The following is a 20494-nucleotide window of genomic DNA, read 5'->3' on the forward strand; positions in this document are numbered from 1 at the left end:
CAGTCATGAGACATTTGCCCTGAATCCCAGAAGGCCTGTCCATGTGACCCATTTGAGTCCTAACCTCTGGTCTCTCCCCAGATGTATCCACTACTTTGACTTATATAGTAATCATTTTCATGAATTTTAAAATAATTTTATGGTCCAAACTTGCATCCCTAGACACTGTGATTTGTCTTGCCCATTTATTTTCACCTCTGATAGGTCTTCTAAATATCTCTCAATCCATAGGTTTTCCTCACATACATTTCTCTTCCCTGCAGTTTATCTGTTGACGAACCTTGGGCTGTTTGACCTGTAGAGTGTCTCTCAGTCTTGACTTAGCTGATTGCATAATCATGGTGCAGTTCTGCATTTCCCTCCATTCTTGGCATTTCCTACAGATTGGCAAACTGGCTTCAGAGATGGGGATCAGACTTAGGTTTCAATTCCTTTGACCAAGACTGTAGGAGGCACATGTCTTATTACTGCTTTTTAAGATCTAAGCAGCCTTTGAAGCTTACTGTCTATAGCTATTGCTTCATTAGATTGCAAAATGGTGATATTTTAATTCTAACATCTTTTTCATTAATTAATTGGAATATATTTATAAAGAGACTCTTCCTCTCATTTGTTGTTTGGTTTCCTAAGGGTGTAATTCATATAGAAAGAGCAAGATGAGTGTATAATTCTTTACCTTTATTTACTAGTTTTTGAGGTAATAAATTGGTTAACCAGTTCTTTTTTTTTTTTTTTTTTTTTGCGGTACGCGGGCCTCTCACTGTTGTTGCCTTTCCCGTTGCGGAGCAACAGGCTCCAGACGCGCAGGCTCAGCAGCCATGGCTCATGGGCGCAGCCGCTCCGCAGCATGTGGGATCCTCCCGGACCGGGGCACGAACTCGTGTCCCCTGCATCGGCAGGCGGACTCTCAACCACTGCGCCACCAGGGAAGCCCCCAGTTCTTTTTAAAAGTATCATTATGAAGTCATAGATTTAAACGTATTTTGTAGGTTTAAATCTGTTGGAGTTACTAGTGAATCTCAAGTTGTCCCTCTTTGGCCAGGGGGACCTAAGTTGGCTCATGGTCGTTTGGACTTGACCCTCATAATCTTTTATAGCTTCCTTGCTCTCTGATGTGACAAGATATTCTAGGCTCATGTTTTACATTTCTTGCTTCAGGCCTTTAATCAGCCACCTTTCTAAGATGCATTGGTTTCTTTGTTTGTTTGTTTGTTTTATTTATTTCATTTATTTATTTCTGGCTGCGTTGGATCTTTGTTCCTGCACGTGGGCTTTCTCTAGTTGTGGCGAGCGGGGGCTACTCTTCATTGCGGTGCGCAGGCTTCTCATTGCAGTGGCTTCTCTTGTTGCCGAGCACGGGCTCTAGGCACGCGGGCTTCAGTAGTTGTGGCACGCAGGCTCAGTAGTTGTGGCTCATGGGCTCTAGAGCTCAGGCTCAGTAGTTGTGGCGCACGGGCTTAGTTGCTCCGCAGCATGTGGGATCTTCCCGGACCAGGGCTCGAACCCATGTCCCTTGCATTGGCAGGCGGATTCTTAACCACTGCGCCACCAGGGAAGCCCCAGTCTGGTGAGAATTTAAACTTTTCTTTTGTACAAGTCACATATTCTTGTTTTTTTCCTTTAGTAGTATTGCTGGAATGTATCATGGTACTGTTCATTCTGGGTTGAATTTTTCAGGTATGCTGTAGTATGTTTAATATGTATTTTCAGTTTTAAGAAAGTTTTCTTGAGTTACGGTTTTTAGTATTTTTTCGTTGTTTTAGTCTCCGTGCCCCCCCCCGCCCCCCCGCCAGCCCCGGGCCAAAGACTACTCTTATCCATATGTTGGATGTTCTTTATCTTTAGTATTTGCTATTTTCTCTTGCATTTTAGAAAAAATTTCTTTTTTTTACATTTAAATTTTTAAAAAGTTTCTTCCTTTGACTTTCTGTCTCTTGTAAGTCATTATTTGTTTTCTTTATTCACTCTTATTTTCCCTCTAGTTTAGTCTTCACTTCCAAAATTATTTTCTTTTGCATTTCTAATTCTATCCTTAGGTCTATCACCTCATTTCAGAGCATTTCTAATTCTGATACCTTATTTCATGTTTTCTTATTTTAAAATGTCTTTCAGCTTGTTTTGAAATAATAGGTGACAGTTTGATCTGCTGTGTTAGCATGTCTTTCTCGTGCTTTTTTCCCTCCATGGATGTTTTTCTAGTTCTTATTTTTTTCTTATAAAAACAGTGTATAGGATTTTACCTTGACACTTTTATTTTGCTTAGTTTTATGTGTGAAATTAGTTTTCCTCTATGTTGCTTTTTAAAGAGCTATATATTTTTTAAAATCAGTGATACATGTCTGAGAAGTTCAAATACTTGAACAGAGGTAGCAGGAAAAGGTTTATTCGTGGTCTTGAAAAGATGAATTAACCTTGTAATTTCTTTTATTCTTTTTGATACTCATATTGTTATCAACACATTCAGTGGGTAGTACTAATATGTGCTTTTGAGATAACTATATTAATTTTTGAAAGCTTTCTCACTGACTCAGTTTTTTATCTCATGTGCTAACTTCTCTGCACCAGTCCTGAAACTGGCCTTTTCTACTAGAAATTCTTTTTTCTTTTATCATGGAAAAAAATTAAAGTCCAGAGTCTAGGTCCTTCAGGCAGTTCAGCAGTTTTTCCATGGCTGTGGCTCATGTCTGTCTGACCTTGGTTTTACAGTTATCCAAGTAGTAATTCCTTATGAACCTAAAATATATACGTTAAAAAAAAAAAAACTGGATTCATAGCTTAGCAGTTTACTAACTGTCATGGTATTTCTAAGAATGAATTATGTATCATACATTTTAATTTTTACAGATGATTATTTCTGCATTTGCAACATAAAGCCTGTTGTAAATTAAATCTCTGTTTCCCTAGCACATTGCTCAAACCCAACTCTTTTCCCCATTCTTTTATCAAAATATGACCAGAACCATAAAATCACAGAATTTAGAAAATGAAAACAGTATTTTTTTTTTCTTCAGTCTTAGAGCAGTGATTTCAGCTTTTTGTAATTTCTCTCTTAGGTATCACTACGAAAGTGTTCCCAGTGATGATGAAAAAATTCCTACTTTTTTCATGACCATTATACATTTACTTGTATTTAGGTATTATATTTATCATTCATGGTAAATTTACAAGTTCCTTGAAAAGCATAGTTTGAGAAGTAAATTTTTTTGCTATGGCATGCCGAAGAGACTTACTGGTGATTAGGGAAAATGGGTAGCAAAAGATAATAATTTTTTAATTAATAGTATTATTACTATTATACTAGTATATTACTATTATATTACTTTATATTTTATTGTATTTTATTTTTATTTTATTTATTTATTTTTATTATATTACTTTATATATAATTACTAGTATATTACTATTATATTACTAGTATATTATATTATATTACTAATATATTACTATTATATATATATACTATTATATATTAATAGTATTATTACTATTATACTAGTATATTACTATTATACTAATATAATAATAGTATTATTACTATTATAGTAGTATATATAATACTATTATAATACTATTATTAACAGGGTTAATAATAGTAGAGTATTGAAAGGTTATTAGTGCATAAATTTTGGCCTTAAGTTCTAAGTCACACAAATCACTCTGGACAAAAACTCAGGACTTTTGAAACATGCTTCATCACTTTGCAATTACCATACTGTCTTATCCTTGCTTTTTTGGTCAAAGAATTACGGGAGTCAGAGCTATGATACTGCTTCCTTAATTTGCCTTAATTACATTTAAAGGCTAACCCAGGGAGTACTACCAAAACATAAAAAGATAAAGATAGAAAGGAAGTTAGTTTATTGAAACATCTGTTTGAGTAGTTACTCAGTGTACTACTGGCTATTTTTCTTTGTGTTGGATGGGAGAAAGAATAGTCACTAAATACTTGATGTGAGCTTTCTTTCTTGGTAATTTCACATTTTGGGGTGAGTAATTTTCCTCAAATTAGAATGCATGAAAAAAGTCTGGTTAATCAGTGGTTCCTGGTCGTTGGGCTCTTGTTAATCAGAAGTTTTACTGTGTAATCATAATGTATTTTGGATGTTCTCATTTATGTATTTCTTCAACTCTTTGTGTAGGTATTCTGATTCCTTGATTACATCTGCCTGGCATAGTGGTATTTAAAACAGCATTTATGATAAAAATTCCTCCATCTTAGCAAGTAAAATGAGAATATGGAAAGACAATTGGTAGTTGAAACATGATTGTTTCCTCTTAGTGTTTATTGGGTTGTAGGTTTGGGATAAAGAGAAGTGGGTATGATCATTGCTCTGGTCCAAAATGACTAGTTTATCCAGCTAGAGACACAGAGTATGTGGAGGTGTAGTCTTACTACCACTTTCCCCTCTTACAGAGCAGTTCCATTTTTTTATGTGCTTTACATTTTGGGGGTTTCACATAAATTTTTTTGGGGGGGCTTCCCTGGTGGCGCGGTGGTTGGGGGTCTGCCTGCCGGTGCAGGGGACACGGGTTCGTGCCCCGGTCCGGGAGGATCCCACATGCAACGGAGTGGCTGGGCCCGTGAGCCATGGCCGCTGAGCCTGTGCGTCCGGAGCCTGTGCTCCGCAATGGGAGAGGCCACAACAGTGAGAGGCCCGCGTATGGCCAAAAAAAAAATTTTTTTTTTTTTTTTTTTTAAAGAAAATGAGGTTCTGTTAAAACTACATACAAACATTTGATGGAGAGGTACTTAATGAGCATCTGTTATGGATGAAGAGGTTTCTTATCTAGCATTCTGTTATTGTAACGCAGGTAAGTGTTGGTATTTTGGCTCCTGTAATGTATTTTGGGGTCCTATGGACCTAGCTGTCTTATTATTCTAGTGTTCTCTTTTTATCAGGACTTCTGGGTAGGGGACAAGAACTAACAGTTGTGGCACTCAGCTTGGTGTTTTATATTATTATTTATTCAGTCCTTCAGTCAAATTGCATGGTGGTTATTACCCCCTTGTCACACAAAGAAAAGAGGCTTTAAACTCAAAATCTAAAAATTCCCCTTCTGTCTTGCTTTTGGGCAGGAGGGAAAGTATACATCCTGAGTTTAAAGGCATTGGCTTTTCTGTACATTTTATCTGAATGATTTCATCTACAATTTTTAATTCCATCCTTTATTTGATGCCTTTAAAAATCCGTATCTCAGCCTGGACCTATCTTCTAACCTCTGGACCTCTCTGTCTCCTGAACATGGGCACTTGACTATCCCACAGGCATCTCACCTCAGCACGTGTAAAGTTGAAACTGTCATATCATCTCCCAGATATTTATCTCTTCATATATTCCTTTTGTTGTGTCCCTGCTCTACTTCCTCCTCCTGTTCTGGGTGGGTTTAATCCTCTTTGCTCACAATGGCTGAGAGCAGTCCAAACACCACACTGCAGTAGGTACTCTGGATGATATTCTCATAAGGAGAATGAAGCTCCTTTCTAAAGCCGAGAGTCTTTTCAGGCAGCAGTGCCAGTAGATAGAATATGAGATGTAAATTATATGATTTATTCGTTATACTGACCCTGACCAAAGGTCATGGGAGAATCAGCAGTTAGGTAACTTACTATGATGATGCCCTGCATACAATCTGATTTTTCCTTTTTCATAGTTAACTTCCGTTCTTTACCTAATGACTTCATTCTTTACCTCAGCAAACCCCCTTTTCACTTCTCTGGACCATGCCCTACATTGGCACTAACTCCATCGGTATTTTTTTCTGTCCCTAATTAGTATTCATTAGCATTTTGTTTACTTTAATATCATATACACAGAGAGGTGGACCCATTGCTGGGGAACTAATCGTGATTTATATAGAGTAGTTTTGATTGAAATCATAACTCTGCCTGGTAAATTCCTACTGTATTCTTTACTCATTTCTTATAGTCACAAGGATGTAAACATTGCATACTTTATTTTGTCTGTTTCTCTGAGGTACTGGTGATCTGTTTCATGTTCCCTTGAATTAGTTGATATTCTGTGTTTTCATCCATGTTATCCCCTACACTTAGCTCAAAGCCTGGCACAAAGTTGGCCTGTTAAACTAGGCACTGTGCTGCAGGGTATTGAGAATACAAAGATTTATAAGGCATTTTAAAGGTGAACTTACTGTTTAGTTTGGGTGGCAGAATACTAGATATAACTACAACACCATTCAAGTTGCTTTTTCAAAGAATACTGTTGATATCAAGTAGGAGTTCTTCATTACTTTTAGTTATTTTTCTTTGACCTGACTTTCATATACCTTTGTGCACATATACTATATGCAACACAGTATTATATATTGTAATATATTGGCTCAAATGCTTGCTTTTAAGTTGTTCTTGGTCTGTGAGTAACTAATAAATATACATACGGGTTTTTCTTTTTATAAAATTGTGACTCCATATCAAGCACTGAAATGTTTTTGTTATAAATTTATACTGGCATTTCTTCACAGGCAGCAGAAGATGTCATTTTCATTGGACCTGATACACATGCTATTCAAGCCATGGGTGACAAGATTGAAAGCAAATTATTAGCTAAGAACGCAAAGGTTAACACAATCCCTGGCTTTGATGGAGTGGTCAAGGTGAGAAACTGTTTTACTCTAATCTTTATAGTACATGTCCTGAAGTCAAACATTTTGTCAAAAGTGCAAGATAAAATGCAAGTTTTGCTTTTTAAAGTATTCATGTATAGATTAAACAAATCAATGTTGTTTACACTTGGATTATTTTGAATAGCGTAAATTAAAAAGAGCAAGAAGCCCCGAAGCATTGTATTTAATGATCAGTGTTGACTTTTACTTTCATAGGAGAAAACTTGGTGATATAAAAATGTGCTGTTAGATGTGTGGATTTCATTTGTTGGTGGTATATATTTAATGTTTGAAACATTATGATGTTCTCTCGTATCTTTACGGTGAGCTTCTGTCCATATGCATAAAATGTGAATTGTAAACTTGTTTGGTATAGCTGTGTGTCACCGTAGATCCCAAGCACAACTCCTCAACCAGCAAGCCGCTTTTGCAGCTGAAGTCTTCTAAGGAAGACATGCAGACGTTGGAGTATGTGTCTCCCCTTCCTCTCTGTGCTCCTCCCCACTGCCGAGGAAAAATGATTCATTTTTTTTCTCATGAGAAAAGAGTCCCTTTGTAGACTTGAATTAGCCTGCAGGAACTCTTCATCTCGGTGTTTCTTATTGTACCTTCTGGGCTGGGCAGTTCTTCATTGTGCTGGATTATTTCATGAATTACAGGACAGTTAGCAAGCATGGCCCCTGGTTAGTAAATATCCTCAGCTTCTTGCCCATATTTACCTATATTTACTCAATATGTATTCATCCATTTTTTCCCCTTCTCTCATCTTACAAAGAATAGATGTTCCCTATCCTCTGTAAAGCCAATTCTTCCTCTTATGCTCCAGATGTACCCTTTATAGACTTCATGGGCTACAGTCTTCAGTCATTGTCTTTCCTCTTTTCTGTGTCTTAAAATTCTTCTTGTCTTTTAACACCTTTCCATTATTATTGCTATTAAAAATGCTCAGTCAAAAACGTACTCATCCCTTAGCTAAGTGGGAAGCACCTGATGATAAAAGAAACCCGTGGTCCCTCACACCATGGTGCTTCCAGTTTAGTGGAAAGAAATATGTGTTCCTCCTCTTCAGAGAGCACAGTAGCCTCTTGTCACTCCACAGCTGGAAGAATTGTCCTCACTTGCTTTCATTTCCACACTTTCCCCCTCATCTTTAGTCTACATCTGCCTTCTTTCCTCATTCCCACCGAAATTTCTCTTGAAAAGGCTACCAGCAACCTCTCCCTCTCATGAAATCCAGTGTGTAATTTTTTTTTAACATCTTCATTGGAATATAATTGCTTTACAGTGGTGTGTTAGTTTCTGCTTTATAACAAAGTGAATCAGTTATACATATACATATGTTCCCATATCTCTTCCCTCTCAGTGTGTAATTTTTAATCCTGGTCTTCTCAGTCTCTTCAAAGCATTTCAGTCTCTTGGTTACTCTTTCCTTCTCGAAATACTCGCTTCTGGCGCATTACTCCATTCCAGTTTTGTTTTTGTATTTTTGGCTTGTTTAAATGCTTCTTCTTAGTTTTCATGCTGATTATTCTTCCTACCTTTGTCCCTTAAATGTTGGTTTTATTATGGGTTTTCTCTTACTGGACAAACTCATTCTAAGCAATATAACTTATTTTTATGGCTTCACATCTCACACCTGTATATCTGTTCTAGATATTGCCTTAGAACTGCATATCCAGTTGCTTCTTAAACAGGTCTGCCTGATGCCTTTGAGGCACCATAAAAGTAACAAGTTGAAGCTGATCTCATCGTTTTCTCTCTAGCCAGGGATTGGCATTCTGTGTGGCTCCAGGCACTCCTGTTTTTGTAAATAAAATTTTATTGGAACACAGCCATGCTCTTTCCTTTATATGTTGTCCATGGCTGCTTTTCCATGATAATGGCTGAGTTGAGTAATTGTGTCAGAGACCCACAAAGTCTAGAATATTTACTACCTGGCCTATTCAGAAAAAGTTTGCTGACTCCTGCTGTAAACTTCTCATTTTTTCCTTTCCTGCCTGAGAAGATGCTGGCATTTACACCATTTCACAAGCTAGAAACTTGGAGTTCCTAATAAATACCGCTACAGAGAATTCACTTAAATATCTTTCTGATCTATTACTTTTATTTTTTTCCTCACACTAATTCCAAGTTCCAACTAACATCATATAGTCTGGATTACTTCATCAGCCTTCTAATTGCTCTCCCTGTAGCCAGTCTTTTTTATTTTTATTTTTTAAATATTTATTTATTTGGCTGCGCCGAGTCCTAGTCAGGGCATGGGGGATCTTTAGTGCGACATGCGAACTCTTAGTTGCGGCATGTGGGATCTAGTTCCCTGACCAGGGATCGAACCTGGGCCCCTTGCACTGGGAGCGCAGAGTCCTAGCCTCTGGACCACCAGGGAAGTCCCCTTGTAGCCAGTCTTGGTCTTGGTCCCGTCCAGTTAAATTTCAACACTAAAGCTTGAGTGATGTTTCAGAAATCCAGATTTGATCACATGCCTGTGTTTAAAAACTCTTGAATGACTACTCATTTAAATCCTTTGAATAGCTGGCCTTTGTTTCTCTCTTCAAACTGATACTATGCCAGCTTACCCTTGGCACTGGATGTACCAACCATGTATGACATCTTTTAGATTTTTGAAACTTCTGTTCATAATTCTGACACATATGTGTTGATTCTACTTCGGTCTTCACTCCTGTCTTCTACACATAGTTTAGGTCTTGGCTTAAACATACATTTCTCACAGAGGCATTCCTTGACTGTATGTATTAGATTAGGCCCTCTACTGAATTTTCCCTTAATACCCTGTACTTCATTTACCACATTTAAAATTATTTGTTTACTCATCTATTCAGTAAATATTTAACAAGTGCACACTGTTTGTCTAACATTGTTTGAAGTGCTATGGATATAGTAGGGATCAAAGGAGACCAAAACAAAAAAAATATTCCTGCCCTCATTGAGCTTTTGCTATAGAAAAAGGAGACAAATAATAAATAATAAAATAAGAAACATAAGACAGGGAACGGGGAGAGGGGATGTTGGAGGGTAGGATACCTGTTGTTTGAATACCTCTTTTAAGTTCTTTTGGGTATATACTCAGGAGTAGAATTGCTGGGTCATATGATAAGTCTATGCTTAACTTTTTGAGGAACTTCCAGGCATCCAAGCCTTTGTGTAATCCACTCCTCTTCAGTTTGGGTACACCCTGTGATTCGCTTCTCTAACTAAGAGACTATGGCAAAGGGTGATGGCACGTCACTCCCTTAATTAAGTTACATTATATGGCAAAGGTGATGGAATATCACTGCGTTCACTTACGTTAATAGGGCAGAGTAATTGAGTGTCACTCCTGTGATTATGTTTTATTATAAAAGACTCCATTTTAGGAGACTAGAGAGCAGATTCTAGGTGCTGGCTTGATGAAGGGAACAGCCATATTGAGGAAACCCACATGGCAGTGAACTGCAGACAGCTTCTGAGGATCTAAGTAAAGATGATCTCTATTCAAGAGCCAGCAAAACGGTGGGGCCCTCAGTCATACAGCCTCAAGGAAATAAATTCTGCCAGTCACCTGAATGAACTTGGATTTGTCCCCAGTTGAGCCTCCAAATGCAAATGCAGTCTGGCCCACACCTTGATTGCAGCCTTGAAAGGCCCTGAGCAGAGTATTTGTCCCCAGTTGAGCCTCCAAATGCAAATGCAGTCTGGCCCGCACCTTGATTGCAGCCTTGAAAGGCCCTGAGCAGAGTATGGCAAGTTTTTTCTTTATTAGGCTGTCAACTATTGGGTTTTAGTCCTTCTTTACATTCTCGTTTTAGAGAGTTTGGGTAGTGGTTTTATGAACCTTGGTCTATTCAGCCCTAATACTTCTGCCGGTATAATTGTATTTTTTTTTTTTTTCCTGAGCAAGAAATCTGGCCTTCTTGAGATCGTCAGTTTGGGCTTGATTTAGTCACAAGGGTAGTGATGAGTCAGAGTCCAGATTAATTCTGTCTTGATGATTAGTAGCAGAGTCCTCAGGAGTTCAAGGACAAGGTCATTAGGAGAGCATTTGATCTGGAAATTCTATTTGCGTTGTAGATTCTTTCTTATGAAGTCAGTGTGTATAGTGTCTCATAGGAGGAAGGAATGTTCCTTGAATAAAGGTTCAAAGGTGACAGTTGGGGGCTGGGACATGGGAAATGTGAGGAATATTAGAGATAACCATTATCTGAGTAATTCGTTGACGCTAAGAGAGAGCTTCTGTAATGATTGAGGGATTTAAGTTTGATAGTGTACCACCAGTATCAATAAGTAATAATTAGTGAAATTTCTCCTTTTGAGTTGATGACTGAAATGGGTACTTGATTCGCTTTTGGAACATAGCCTGTTATATTTTTTTCCCTCATTTTCTTGGCTAATACAGAACAACTGTTTACTCATTGTTACTTCTGGTTGTAAAATCTGCAGATGTCTTTATCAAAAGACTGATATTAATTTCTGGAGCGGGAGCATCTAATTTTATCTGTAAGGCCATTAGTTTATTCTGCACCTAGTAATGCAGAACACTAGGTGTTTGAGAGTTTGCTTCCCTGTTTTTCCCTAAGGTGCGCCTCTCAGATGAATCATTCATACCAAAAGCTTATGAAAGAGTCTGTTATAATTCTAAACTATCCGTGGTGAAATTATGCCATCTAGAAAGATAAGAACATGAATTTGAGTTACAGATTTAATACATTTGAGGAGTAGTCTGACTTACAGCACAGGCAGCCTGAGACAAACCTGTTTACGAAAGTCTTGCAGTGGCTTACCAAATAATGGTTGGCCATCTCTAACTGCAGACCTGACAGTGTGCAGTGCCTTGGTGGTTTAGGATTTGGAGGGGAGATCTCTTCCAGGCCCAGACTCCCATGGACAAAAAAAATGAGTCAAGACAGGGGAAAGTTTTCAAGGTTTTGATATGGGTTTCAAGGCAAATTTTGTCCTATTTGGATACCCTTGAAACCTTCTGAAGTCACTGGCTCCTGGACACATGAACATGAACTTATAGGTCCTATGCTTGTCTTCTTCCATGTGAACTTTGTCTTATGGACTCAGAACAAAAAATGTTGAGGGGGCTTCCCTGGTGGCGCAGTGGTTGAGAGTCCACCTGCCGATGCAGGGGACGTGGGCTCATGCCCTGGTCCGAGAAGATCCCACATACCGCGGAGCGGCTAGGCCCATGAGCCATAGCCGCTGAGCCTGCGCATCCGGAGCCTGTGCTCTGCAACCGGAGAGGCCACAGCAGTGAGAGGCCCGCGTACTGCCAAAAAAAAACAAAAACAAAAAAACAAAAAACAAAAAAAAATGTTGAGGATTTTTTGAAGCTCTCCCCAATGTGAGATTTTTCTCACCATTGTGGTTGGGGAGACCCCTGAGCGCGGGGGGCTCAGTGGGCATCAGAGGAGCACTGCAGTTTTTGAAGCTAGGATCTTGAACTGTGGCTTTTAGTAGGTCTTGAACTGATTCCAGTGGAACCTCCAAGATTGCTTCAAGGTGATGGTATCCTTTACTGTAGTAGGTAGTAAACTTGGTTTTGCTTGATCAACAGGTTTTTTTGGTTGTCTTTTCAGGGAGGCTGCATTTGACAATCTGCATTTGAATTTCCAACCTCGGTTAATTTGGAAAATAGGGAAAAGTAGAAAGTTGAAGAAAATAAATCCACTCTCTTGTCAGTGTTGTCTCCTTGTATGCCTTAGGTGATTTTTTAAGATCCTGTTACACTCTCAAATGATGATAGACTCTCATTACCGTGTTAACTTAAGTATGGTATACAGTTCCTAACACCTCTTGTCTGAATTAATTTGTTAAACCACAACTGAACCTGCAGGATATAGTTTTCAGATAAGCATTTAAAAATGATTGTAAGGAATGCCCCTTTGTTTTTCAGACAAATGTTAATACTAGTTTTATTTCTAGTTTGCTTTTAATTATTTCTGATATAAGAGACTGTACATTTTTTTTTCTGTTAAATTTGGTTACTTTAGAATCCTTGTGTAGTAATTCCACATTCATTTGGAACTTCACTACTTTTCACATTTTGTAGTTTAGATTTGTTAGGTAAAAGATTGCTTTTGGTGGTATCTATGCAGATAGAGGTTTGCTGATGCAGATAAAAGTGTAAATTTTTGGAATACCTTGTCGTTTTAGCAACTGCATTAAGCAATACTTTTGCATTGGAAGACTCATATGTGCTAATTATAGATAATTCCATCTTTTAAAAATCCATACTTTTTTTTTTCTCCCATTGATCTGTGGTATTTTTCAAGCAATTCTTTTTCTTGGCAACTATAGTCTACTTTTTTTCCTCCAAGTACTTGAGTAAATTAATGTGGTTTCAGTTATATTTCTCCTTAAAACATTTGTTCCTTTTCCATTTGATTATTTTGAATGTTATTTGGACGTTATATGGAGATGGTTTCCCACATTCTTTTAAAACATTGTGTGTAGTACTTAAGGAGTCTTCTGGAACGGTTTCCTTTTGTCTTGTTCTTGAGTCACTCTTTTCATTAGAGAGAAACTAATGTTGTTTTAAAGTGTCATTTAAAGTAGTCAAGTATTCAAGTAGTCATCTGGTATGAGTATTTGCCTTTCATTTTCTTCAGTATCTTATTAACTTGATCTCAGGAACTTGAGAGCAGAATGAATGAAAAGTGTTCATCTGAAGCTGTTGGAAGACAGGGTTGGAATCCCAGCCCACTTGTTTAGCGAAAAATAACAAGCCGCAGACGCTGATTTCAAAGAGCTTCAAGTCCCCTTAGGGAGACCTACAGATAGACAGGCAATTTAATACATTTTAATAATGTGAAGCTCAGAGTATGTTGGGCCCATGTAGGAGGGGCACCTAACCTAGTTTAAGGGCGTCGTGGCAGAACTTCCAATGGAAGGATATTTAAGTGATAACCTGAAGTCTGAGTAGTAGTGAGTTAGCTAAAAAGTGAGGGGAATTGATGGAGATGCAGCATTATGGTCAGTGAAAATATCTTGTGAAAGCTTGGAGCTGGGAGACCATGAGAACTTTAGCAAACTGCAGGTATGCAAGTGTGAGGGGTTGTAGTTAGACAGGGCTGGAGAGAGAATTAGGATCCAGATATGTATGACTTTGAATGCTATGCACCTGGACGTGGAGGTTATTTTTGTGCCTTTGGGAGCTTCTGAATGGTTTCATGCAGAAGAGTTATTTAACATGATAAAAATTGTGGAATTAGAAAACTTATTTTGATTGTGATGTGGAAAATGGATTGGAGCAGTGCAAAACTTGAGGTTGGTAGACAAATTAGAATGCTCTTCCTTTAACCCAGACAAGAAATGTTAGGGGGCCTAAAATAAGGTATTAGGATGGAGCAAAGTAGATGGTATAGGGAGACACTGGAAGTTGAATCTGTAAGATTTTGTGATGTTAGATGTCAGGTGTGAAGCAGAGGGAGGAATCAACAAAGATTAAATTGCTGCATTTGGTTCTAATACCTACCAGTTTACCAGGAAATTTATTAGACTTCTCTGAGTTTCTCGTGTTCTGTTTATAAACTATAAATTACGCAGTGTAGGTTTATAAATTTTATAAATTATACAGTGTGGGTTTAAAGTAGTAATTGTTTTTATCACCTAATTAGCCAGATTTTAAACACTGCACTTTTGCTTTAGCAGAAAGAGCCAAATAATAACAACAAAAAACTAGTGTGAAGGGAATCATTTAAAAAACCAAAAAATCGGAAAGCTGTGTCCTAGTAATTAAAAAGTACAATATTAGACATCAGTATCCTTTTCCCCTGCTAAGCTGAGAATAACTTTCCTGATGATGCTTCAAAGGCTTTATATTTTTGAAAAAGGGTTCAGTTATGTTTATTATGCTGTTTTACAATAAGAGAAACGTGTACTAAATTTTAGATTTGAAAATATCAATAAATTAAAAGAGTCTTCTGTTTGACCTGGAATTATCTGGAAAATAGAATCAGCTGGAACCTATCTCCTGAACCCAGGATTGTTGAAAGTTTTGCTTTACTTTGTATATGAATGCAGAATAGTTTGAGGATGCTTTTTGTGTACAGATAGAGCTTTTACCCATAGTGTCTTTTTTTTTGTTTTGATGTGGGCCATTTTTAAAGCCTTTATTGAATTTGTTACAGTATTGCTTCTGTTTTATGTTTTGGTTTTTTGGCCACTGAGGCATGCATGTGGGATCTTAGCTTCCAACCAGGGATTGAGCCTGCACCCCCTGCACTGGAAGGCAAAGTCTTAACCACTGGACCGCCAGGGAAGCCCCATGCCCATTGTGTCTTGAAGCAATGATTTTTTTGTTTTCTTCAGAAACAGTCACTGATTTGTTCAGAACCAGCTGAGGAAAGTAAACTAAGTAGCTTCCCATACTGATGAGTAGCAGGACTCTCATCCAGTGAGTACAGAATTCAGGGTTGGTAAGTAGGCTGTATGTAGCAAGTGAGAAGGGAGAGGTGTGGCCTGAATTGTGGGTGGTGGAGCCAGTATTGGACACTACTGTCACTGTAGAAATAAATTGGGTGTTTAACATCAGGGAGGACTACTTGAATTTGCCCGTCTTTGTTATAGATTTTACTTCCCTTCCCTGCTCAAGAAGAACCCTGCTTACCAGCTGTAAAGAGTACTCGGATCATCTGATCCAGTGAAGGGCACTGGAGGTACAGGTGCACATTTTTGCAGTATTGCAGTGCCAGTATTAGTTCTGTATCATACAGGTTCAGAGAATGAGTGATGACCACAGGATAGGACAACCAAGGGCAGGCAGGAAAGGAACAAACTTGATAGTTGGGGGTGCGGGCTGCCCATTTTATCACATATTGCCAACCTTAACTGAGTGCTTACTATTTGCCAGACTCTGTTTTAGTGTGTTTCAGCTGTTACTAATTTCATCTTCTTAATTACCCTATGAGATATTATGTCCATCTTACAGATGAGGAAACCTAATTCCATAGAGGCATACTGGTAGGTAATGCGTTCACTGTCACTGAGCCAGCATTGGAGCCCATGCCTTTGGGCTCCAGTATCTATGCTCTTAGCTGCTGGACTTTGCTGTCTCACAGGTGGGTGCTATAGACCATTAACAGATAAATTGGGCCTGCAGAAAAAGCATCCAAGTTTTTTAGCTCCTTTTTACATTGTTGTGATCTACTTATTTGGTTATAGCAGCATCACCTATCTCTCCCATCATACTCTCTATAAAACAGAATTTTTTACTGTTTTATTCTTCAGTTGGATGATAGAGCTCACTTAATGTAAGCTGTGCTGAAATAGAGGAGTAGAAGAAATGGTTACTGGTTCTGTTGGCTTCTTTCCTCTTTCTCCATTTCTTGAACTGCTGCTGTTTTAGAATTATATAGCTTAATACTGTCCCGCAACCCTTTCCTCGTCAGATGATTGTTGGTCTTTTTCTTGTTGGTTCAATTTTTTTTTTTTTACTATAAAAATTTTTTCTACCTATAGCCCTACAGGGAAGTTACACTGTGGGATGTGTCAGTGCCGTTGAATTTGAAGCTATTGGGCTGGCCAAAAAGTTCGTTTGGGTTTTTCTGTACCATCGCGCGGCAAAACCCGAACGAACTTTTTGGCCAACCCCAACACATAGGACCTTTTTATCTCTTTAAAAGTAGTTTTGTATATGTGCTGAAAGAACATATTGGAGCTAGGTGTACTTAATAGTTTATTGTTGAAACTGATAATAGAGATTTTTAATGTCTAGTACATAATATATGCTCAATTAAATATTTTGGGATGAATGAATGATAAGTGAAAAATTAATTTTAAAGACAGTTTGATTTTACTTGGAAGGTCATTTAGTAGAATTTGCTTTTCATAGTAAGAAAACTTAAGCATACTGATTAGTTAAAACACAAGATTGTTTTGTGGCAGTTTATCGAAGTGTTGGATTTGTAGCAGCTAAAGAATTTTTAGAAGTTTTGCTTTGTGTAAACATGTATCTCTCTGTACACAGTCCATCCATAATATGTATATATAAATACGTATTACAATATTACTAATGAACTAACATTGCCTGTTAGTTTTTTCAAGGTAATGAACCTTTTAGATAGCAGTGTTTTTTCTCTCTGAATATCTTTTGCAAATATACTATTACACGTTTGAAAGAAAAGACATGTTAAAAGTTTCCTTCTAGTCTTCTTATAATCCAGTCTCCATGAGCCAGCACTCTTCCTGTATTTTGTTCGCGAGGCACTAATTGTCCGCATTTGGCAGGTTTAACACTTCCTGACAGAGAGGCTATTAAGGGGAAGTATTCTCCAATAACTGTCACTGGCTTGAACAAAGAACCTTCAAACTCAATGTGTGGAAACCACTAACATTATTAAATGACCCTTTTCATGGATTTTTATCCCTTTAAGCTAAAATTTGGAGAATGTAAGGTCAGTGAAAACAGCAAGGTGTAATAAAGCAGTAAACCTTGATTTTTTGTGGGGGTAGAATGGAAAGTATAGATTTATCTCTGACTTGAAAACAATTGTTATTTGGAAAATCTCATTAGCAGATGTGACTGCTTGGAGTTAAAAAAAAAAAAGACTTAAAACTGATGTTGCTTTCAGGACTGCTTTGAACTTAACAAGCACCTATTTGTGGAGCAGACTGGCTAATGAAAGGAAATTAAATTTTTCTGACAACTTCCCCTGCCAACCTCCTTATTCAGGGGATGTTATTAGGTACTGAAGACTTTTAAGGAAGATTTTTTTTTTTTTTATTAGACATGAATGAAGCAGTTATAAACATCTCCCGCCCTCCCATTTTGGGGGAGGATGCTGACATGGTTACTCTACATTTTTAAAGTATTAGCTTAAAAGCTTAAAAAATACCAACCTTTACTTTGATATTTTAAAGTTATTTTCTAAAAATTCAGGCATTCTTACCAGCTGATGGTTTCAAAACATTACTGTCATTCCCTGTAATAGTTTAGTGTATGTCACTGAATTATTTAAAAAGTTAAATTTACTAGGATTTACTTGGACTTAAAATCTTTTCAGCTTTCTCTTTACTGTTATCTGGGGGAAATGTCCTGTGTTGGACGTGTTAGGTGAGAATTAATGATCAATGAAATGGTTTAGATTCAAGGGAAGTTTTGGTCCATTCAGTAGCATTGGTTGATATTTAGCAGTAAGTAATCCTTACATTCATAAACTTTTACCTTGTGCTGTTTTATTTATTTTTATTTTTAAAATTTTTATTGAAGTAGAGTTGATTTACAGTGTTACCTTGTACTGTTTTAGAATGCCTTTTCTTTCCTTGGCTTTTTGGAAGTTTTCCCCCCACTAGATGGTTCATTGAATTTCAGGTTTTAATTTACGTTAACAAGATGTAACTGGTAAAGATAAAATATGTACCCCCCCAAAAAAATGAAATAAAAAAGAAAAAGTAATGGAGATTACTAAAGGAATTTTTTGAGGGGAACAATTGGCAATTCCTATAGATACTAGAAATTTACTTTTTTGTTTCTGGAAAATCTGTTGATCTCCTCCCAAACAATAGAGAATCAACTCCCCCTGCTGACAGAATCAAGGAAAACATGACATATAAATATCAGAGACAGAAACAAGCTGGCTGTGGACAAGCTTTAATGATCTGATTTATGGTTCAGTATTGATTGTAAACATCTAAATTCTGCCGTTAAATTCCAGCAACTGCACCAAATCACTTGGCAATTCTGGTAGTGCTTCCTGCCAGCTCATTTCAAACTGCTTTGAGTTTCTTAATATAATAAGGATGAGGTAGAATTTACATTCCACTTATGGTATTAATTTTACATTTCTCTGAATAAAAAGAGTTAGAAGGTTGTAAAATTGAACATTAAATGAATCGGAGGAGGCAGTAGTGCAATATATGACTGCCCTAAAGACATTGTGCAATGGTTGATGGGATTAATGTTGGGTCTCATTTCCTGCTTTTACAGGATGCAGATGAAGCTGTCAGAATTGCAAGGGAAATTGGTAAGTTCTTAAATTAACTTTGGTAGGATATCTATGTCTTTTAGCAGATATGGTTGAGTAAACATGTAATACGTAATCCCCAAAGAGCAAATAATAGTTTAATAGTTTCAGGTTTCTGATTACTTGTTCCTCTGGAAGAATTTATCAGCGGAATTACCATATTCTATTATTAAAAGGAACTTTAAAGAGTAATTTGACCTTAATTATAGTTCCTTTGTAAGAGAAAATCACTGGCTAATTAAGGAATTGTCTTAATAGTTCTTGAGATTGGATGTAATGTAAATTTATATATATGTAGTTGAATGCAATTTACTAAAGGACATACGTGATTAACATGAAGATTCCGTATTTGACAAGGCTCTTCAAGTTTTTACCTTTTCCTAAGAATTTAAATATCAACTTAAAAATCTTGTTAGGAAAGAGAAAATAGGATGTGAGAACAGAATATTCTAAATTGGAGGAAAAGGTAAACTGAAGGACGTTTTAATGACTGTTTTACTTGCCTTTTGTATGTATAATTATACTGGGGCAGTGCTCCCTGACTTTTTATTTTCAAAAATATTCCTGGCACTCTTGACATTGTATTTTCAATACCTGTTAATTAAGAAAATGCATGGGCATACTGTTATCATAGATTAGTAATGCTATTAAGTAATTTTACAGTTTTATTAATCAGCTCATATTTGTTTACATTTGACAAAAATTTGTGGGTAGATGAGAGAAATTAGACAATGCTTGGTAGTTAGGAAATCACAGCATCTTAGCATTCCTGCACTGATGGGGCCAAGCTTTTCAGCATCCCACATTAACATTTCTTTAGTCCTGTTTTCTCTGATTATTTAGAATTATTTTATTCATTTGGAGAGCATTTACTTTGGCTGATTTGACTGATATAGGTCCTGGACTTAAGACCAAGCCCTAGAAAATCTTATTTTATTTGACTATAACATCTCTTCATTAATCATTTCTTCAGGCTTCAAAAAGCATCAAAAAGCATCTCAGTACTTCTCAGGAAGATTTGCTAGATTCTGAATATAGGTTGGACTACATGGAACTGATTTGTGGTTTATGTCTTTAAGAAAATCAAAAGCTTCTCTCTCTGGTTTGAAATCACTGCATTCCTCATAGCCTAAGAGGCTATAACATGTCTGCTGGCTTTTGAGGAGACTTTCCTAAAATAATTTTATTCTGTTGTGTACTTGTAAATGTCAAAAGTCATCTTTCTAGTTCTAGTTTAGATATTATTATCATCTGTATAACAGGACATAATAATGCTGTTATCACAATAGTATCTACATAAAAAGAACAGAATATTTGGAGGAATTTAGAGAACTAAAAAGGGGTTAGGAGAAAATCTTGAATTCTGTTGGTGTGTCACAATTTTAATTATGAATCTTCAGCTCTTGAGAATTCCCTTTGTATAAGTGGCAGGTTGCTTTGCTTGCTCTTTTTTTGTTTTCCACTTTAAGGAAAAAAAAAATTGTGACCTTTAAAATAACCAGTGAATCATGGTGGGACTCTGACCAGTTCTCATCACCTGGCTTTTTCCTCCCTTACTATTTTAGTGCTGTACTTAACCACCCTCAACCCCCTTCAGTTTTTTACTTACTGAGTTTACCTAATTCAATTGAAGGCTCTTTTCTTTACATTTGGGCACATCCGTTATGGTCCTTCTTCTTTCCTGTCTTTCCTCTAGTTCTTCCCCAGTTGCTCCTTCTCATTCGTGAAATGAATGATCGCAATCATGGCTATTAAGTATAAGAGTGCTAGTGTTTTGCTTATGCTGAAAGAAAGGGAAGCCATAAAATTTGAGGCGAAGTAAAACATAATAAAGAACCAGGGTCATCAGCCTTATAAAGCTTTTGAAATTTCCCTGAAACCCCCTCTGAATCACTACCGAAACCTCC

General features: G+C 37.1%; 1 protein-coding gene across 6 annotated transcripts in view; it reads left to right on the top strand.

Annotated features, from left to right (window-relative positions):
* The window catches only part of PCCA (propionyl-CoA carboxylase subunit alpha), a 431262-nt gene that overhangs the window by 135174 nt on the left and 275594 nt on the right, over window positions 1-20494 (top strand). For 5 of the 6 annotated variants that reach the window (XM_060288232.2, XM_060288229.2, XM_070044087.1 and 2 more), the window contains 2 exons: window positions 6481-6612; window positions 18551-18587. In XM_060288232.2, coding sequence (XP_060144215.1) covers window positions 6481-6612; window positions 18551-18587 — 169 coding nt within the window. Of the gene's footprint in view, window positions 1-6480; window positions 6613-18550; window positions 18588-20494 lie in introns of those variants that run through there. The other variant, XM_060288234.1, reaches the window with a different exon arrangement.

The sequence above is a fragment of the Globicephala melas genome, chromosome 18 (genome assembly GCF_963455315.2).
Source record: "Globicephala melas chromosome 18, mGloMel1.2, whole genome shotgun sequence".
In the NCBI taxonomy this organism is placed as follows: Eukaryota; Metazoa; Chordata; class Mammalia; order Artiodactyla; family Delphinidae; genus Globicephala; species Globicephala melas.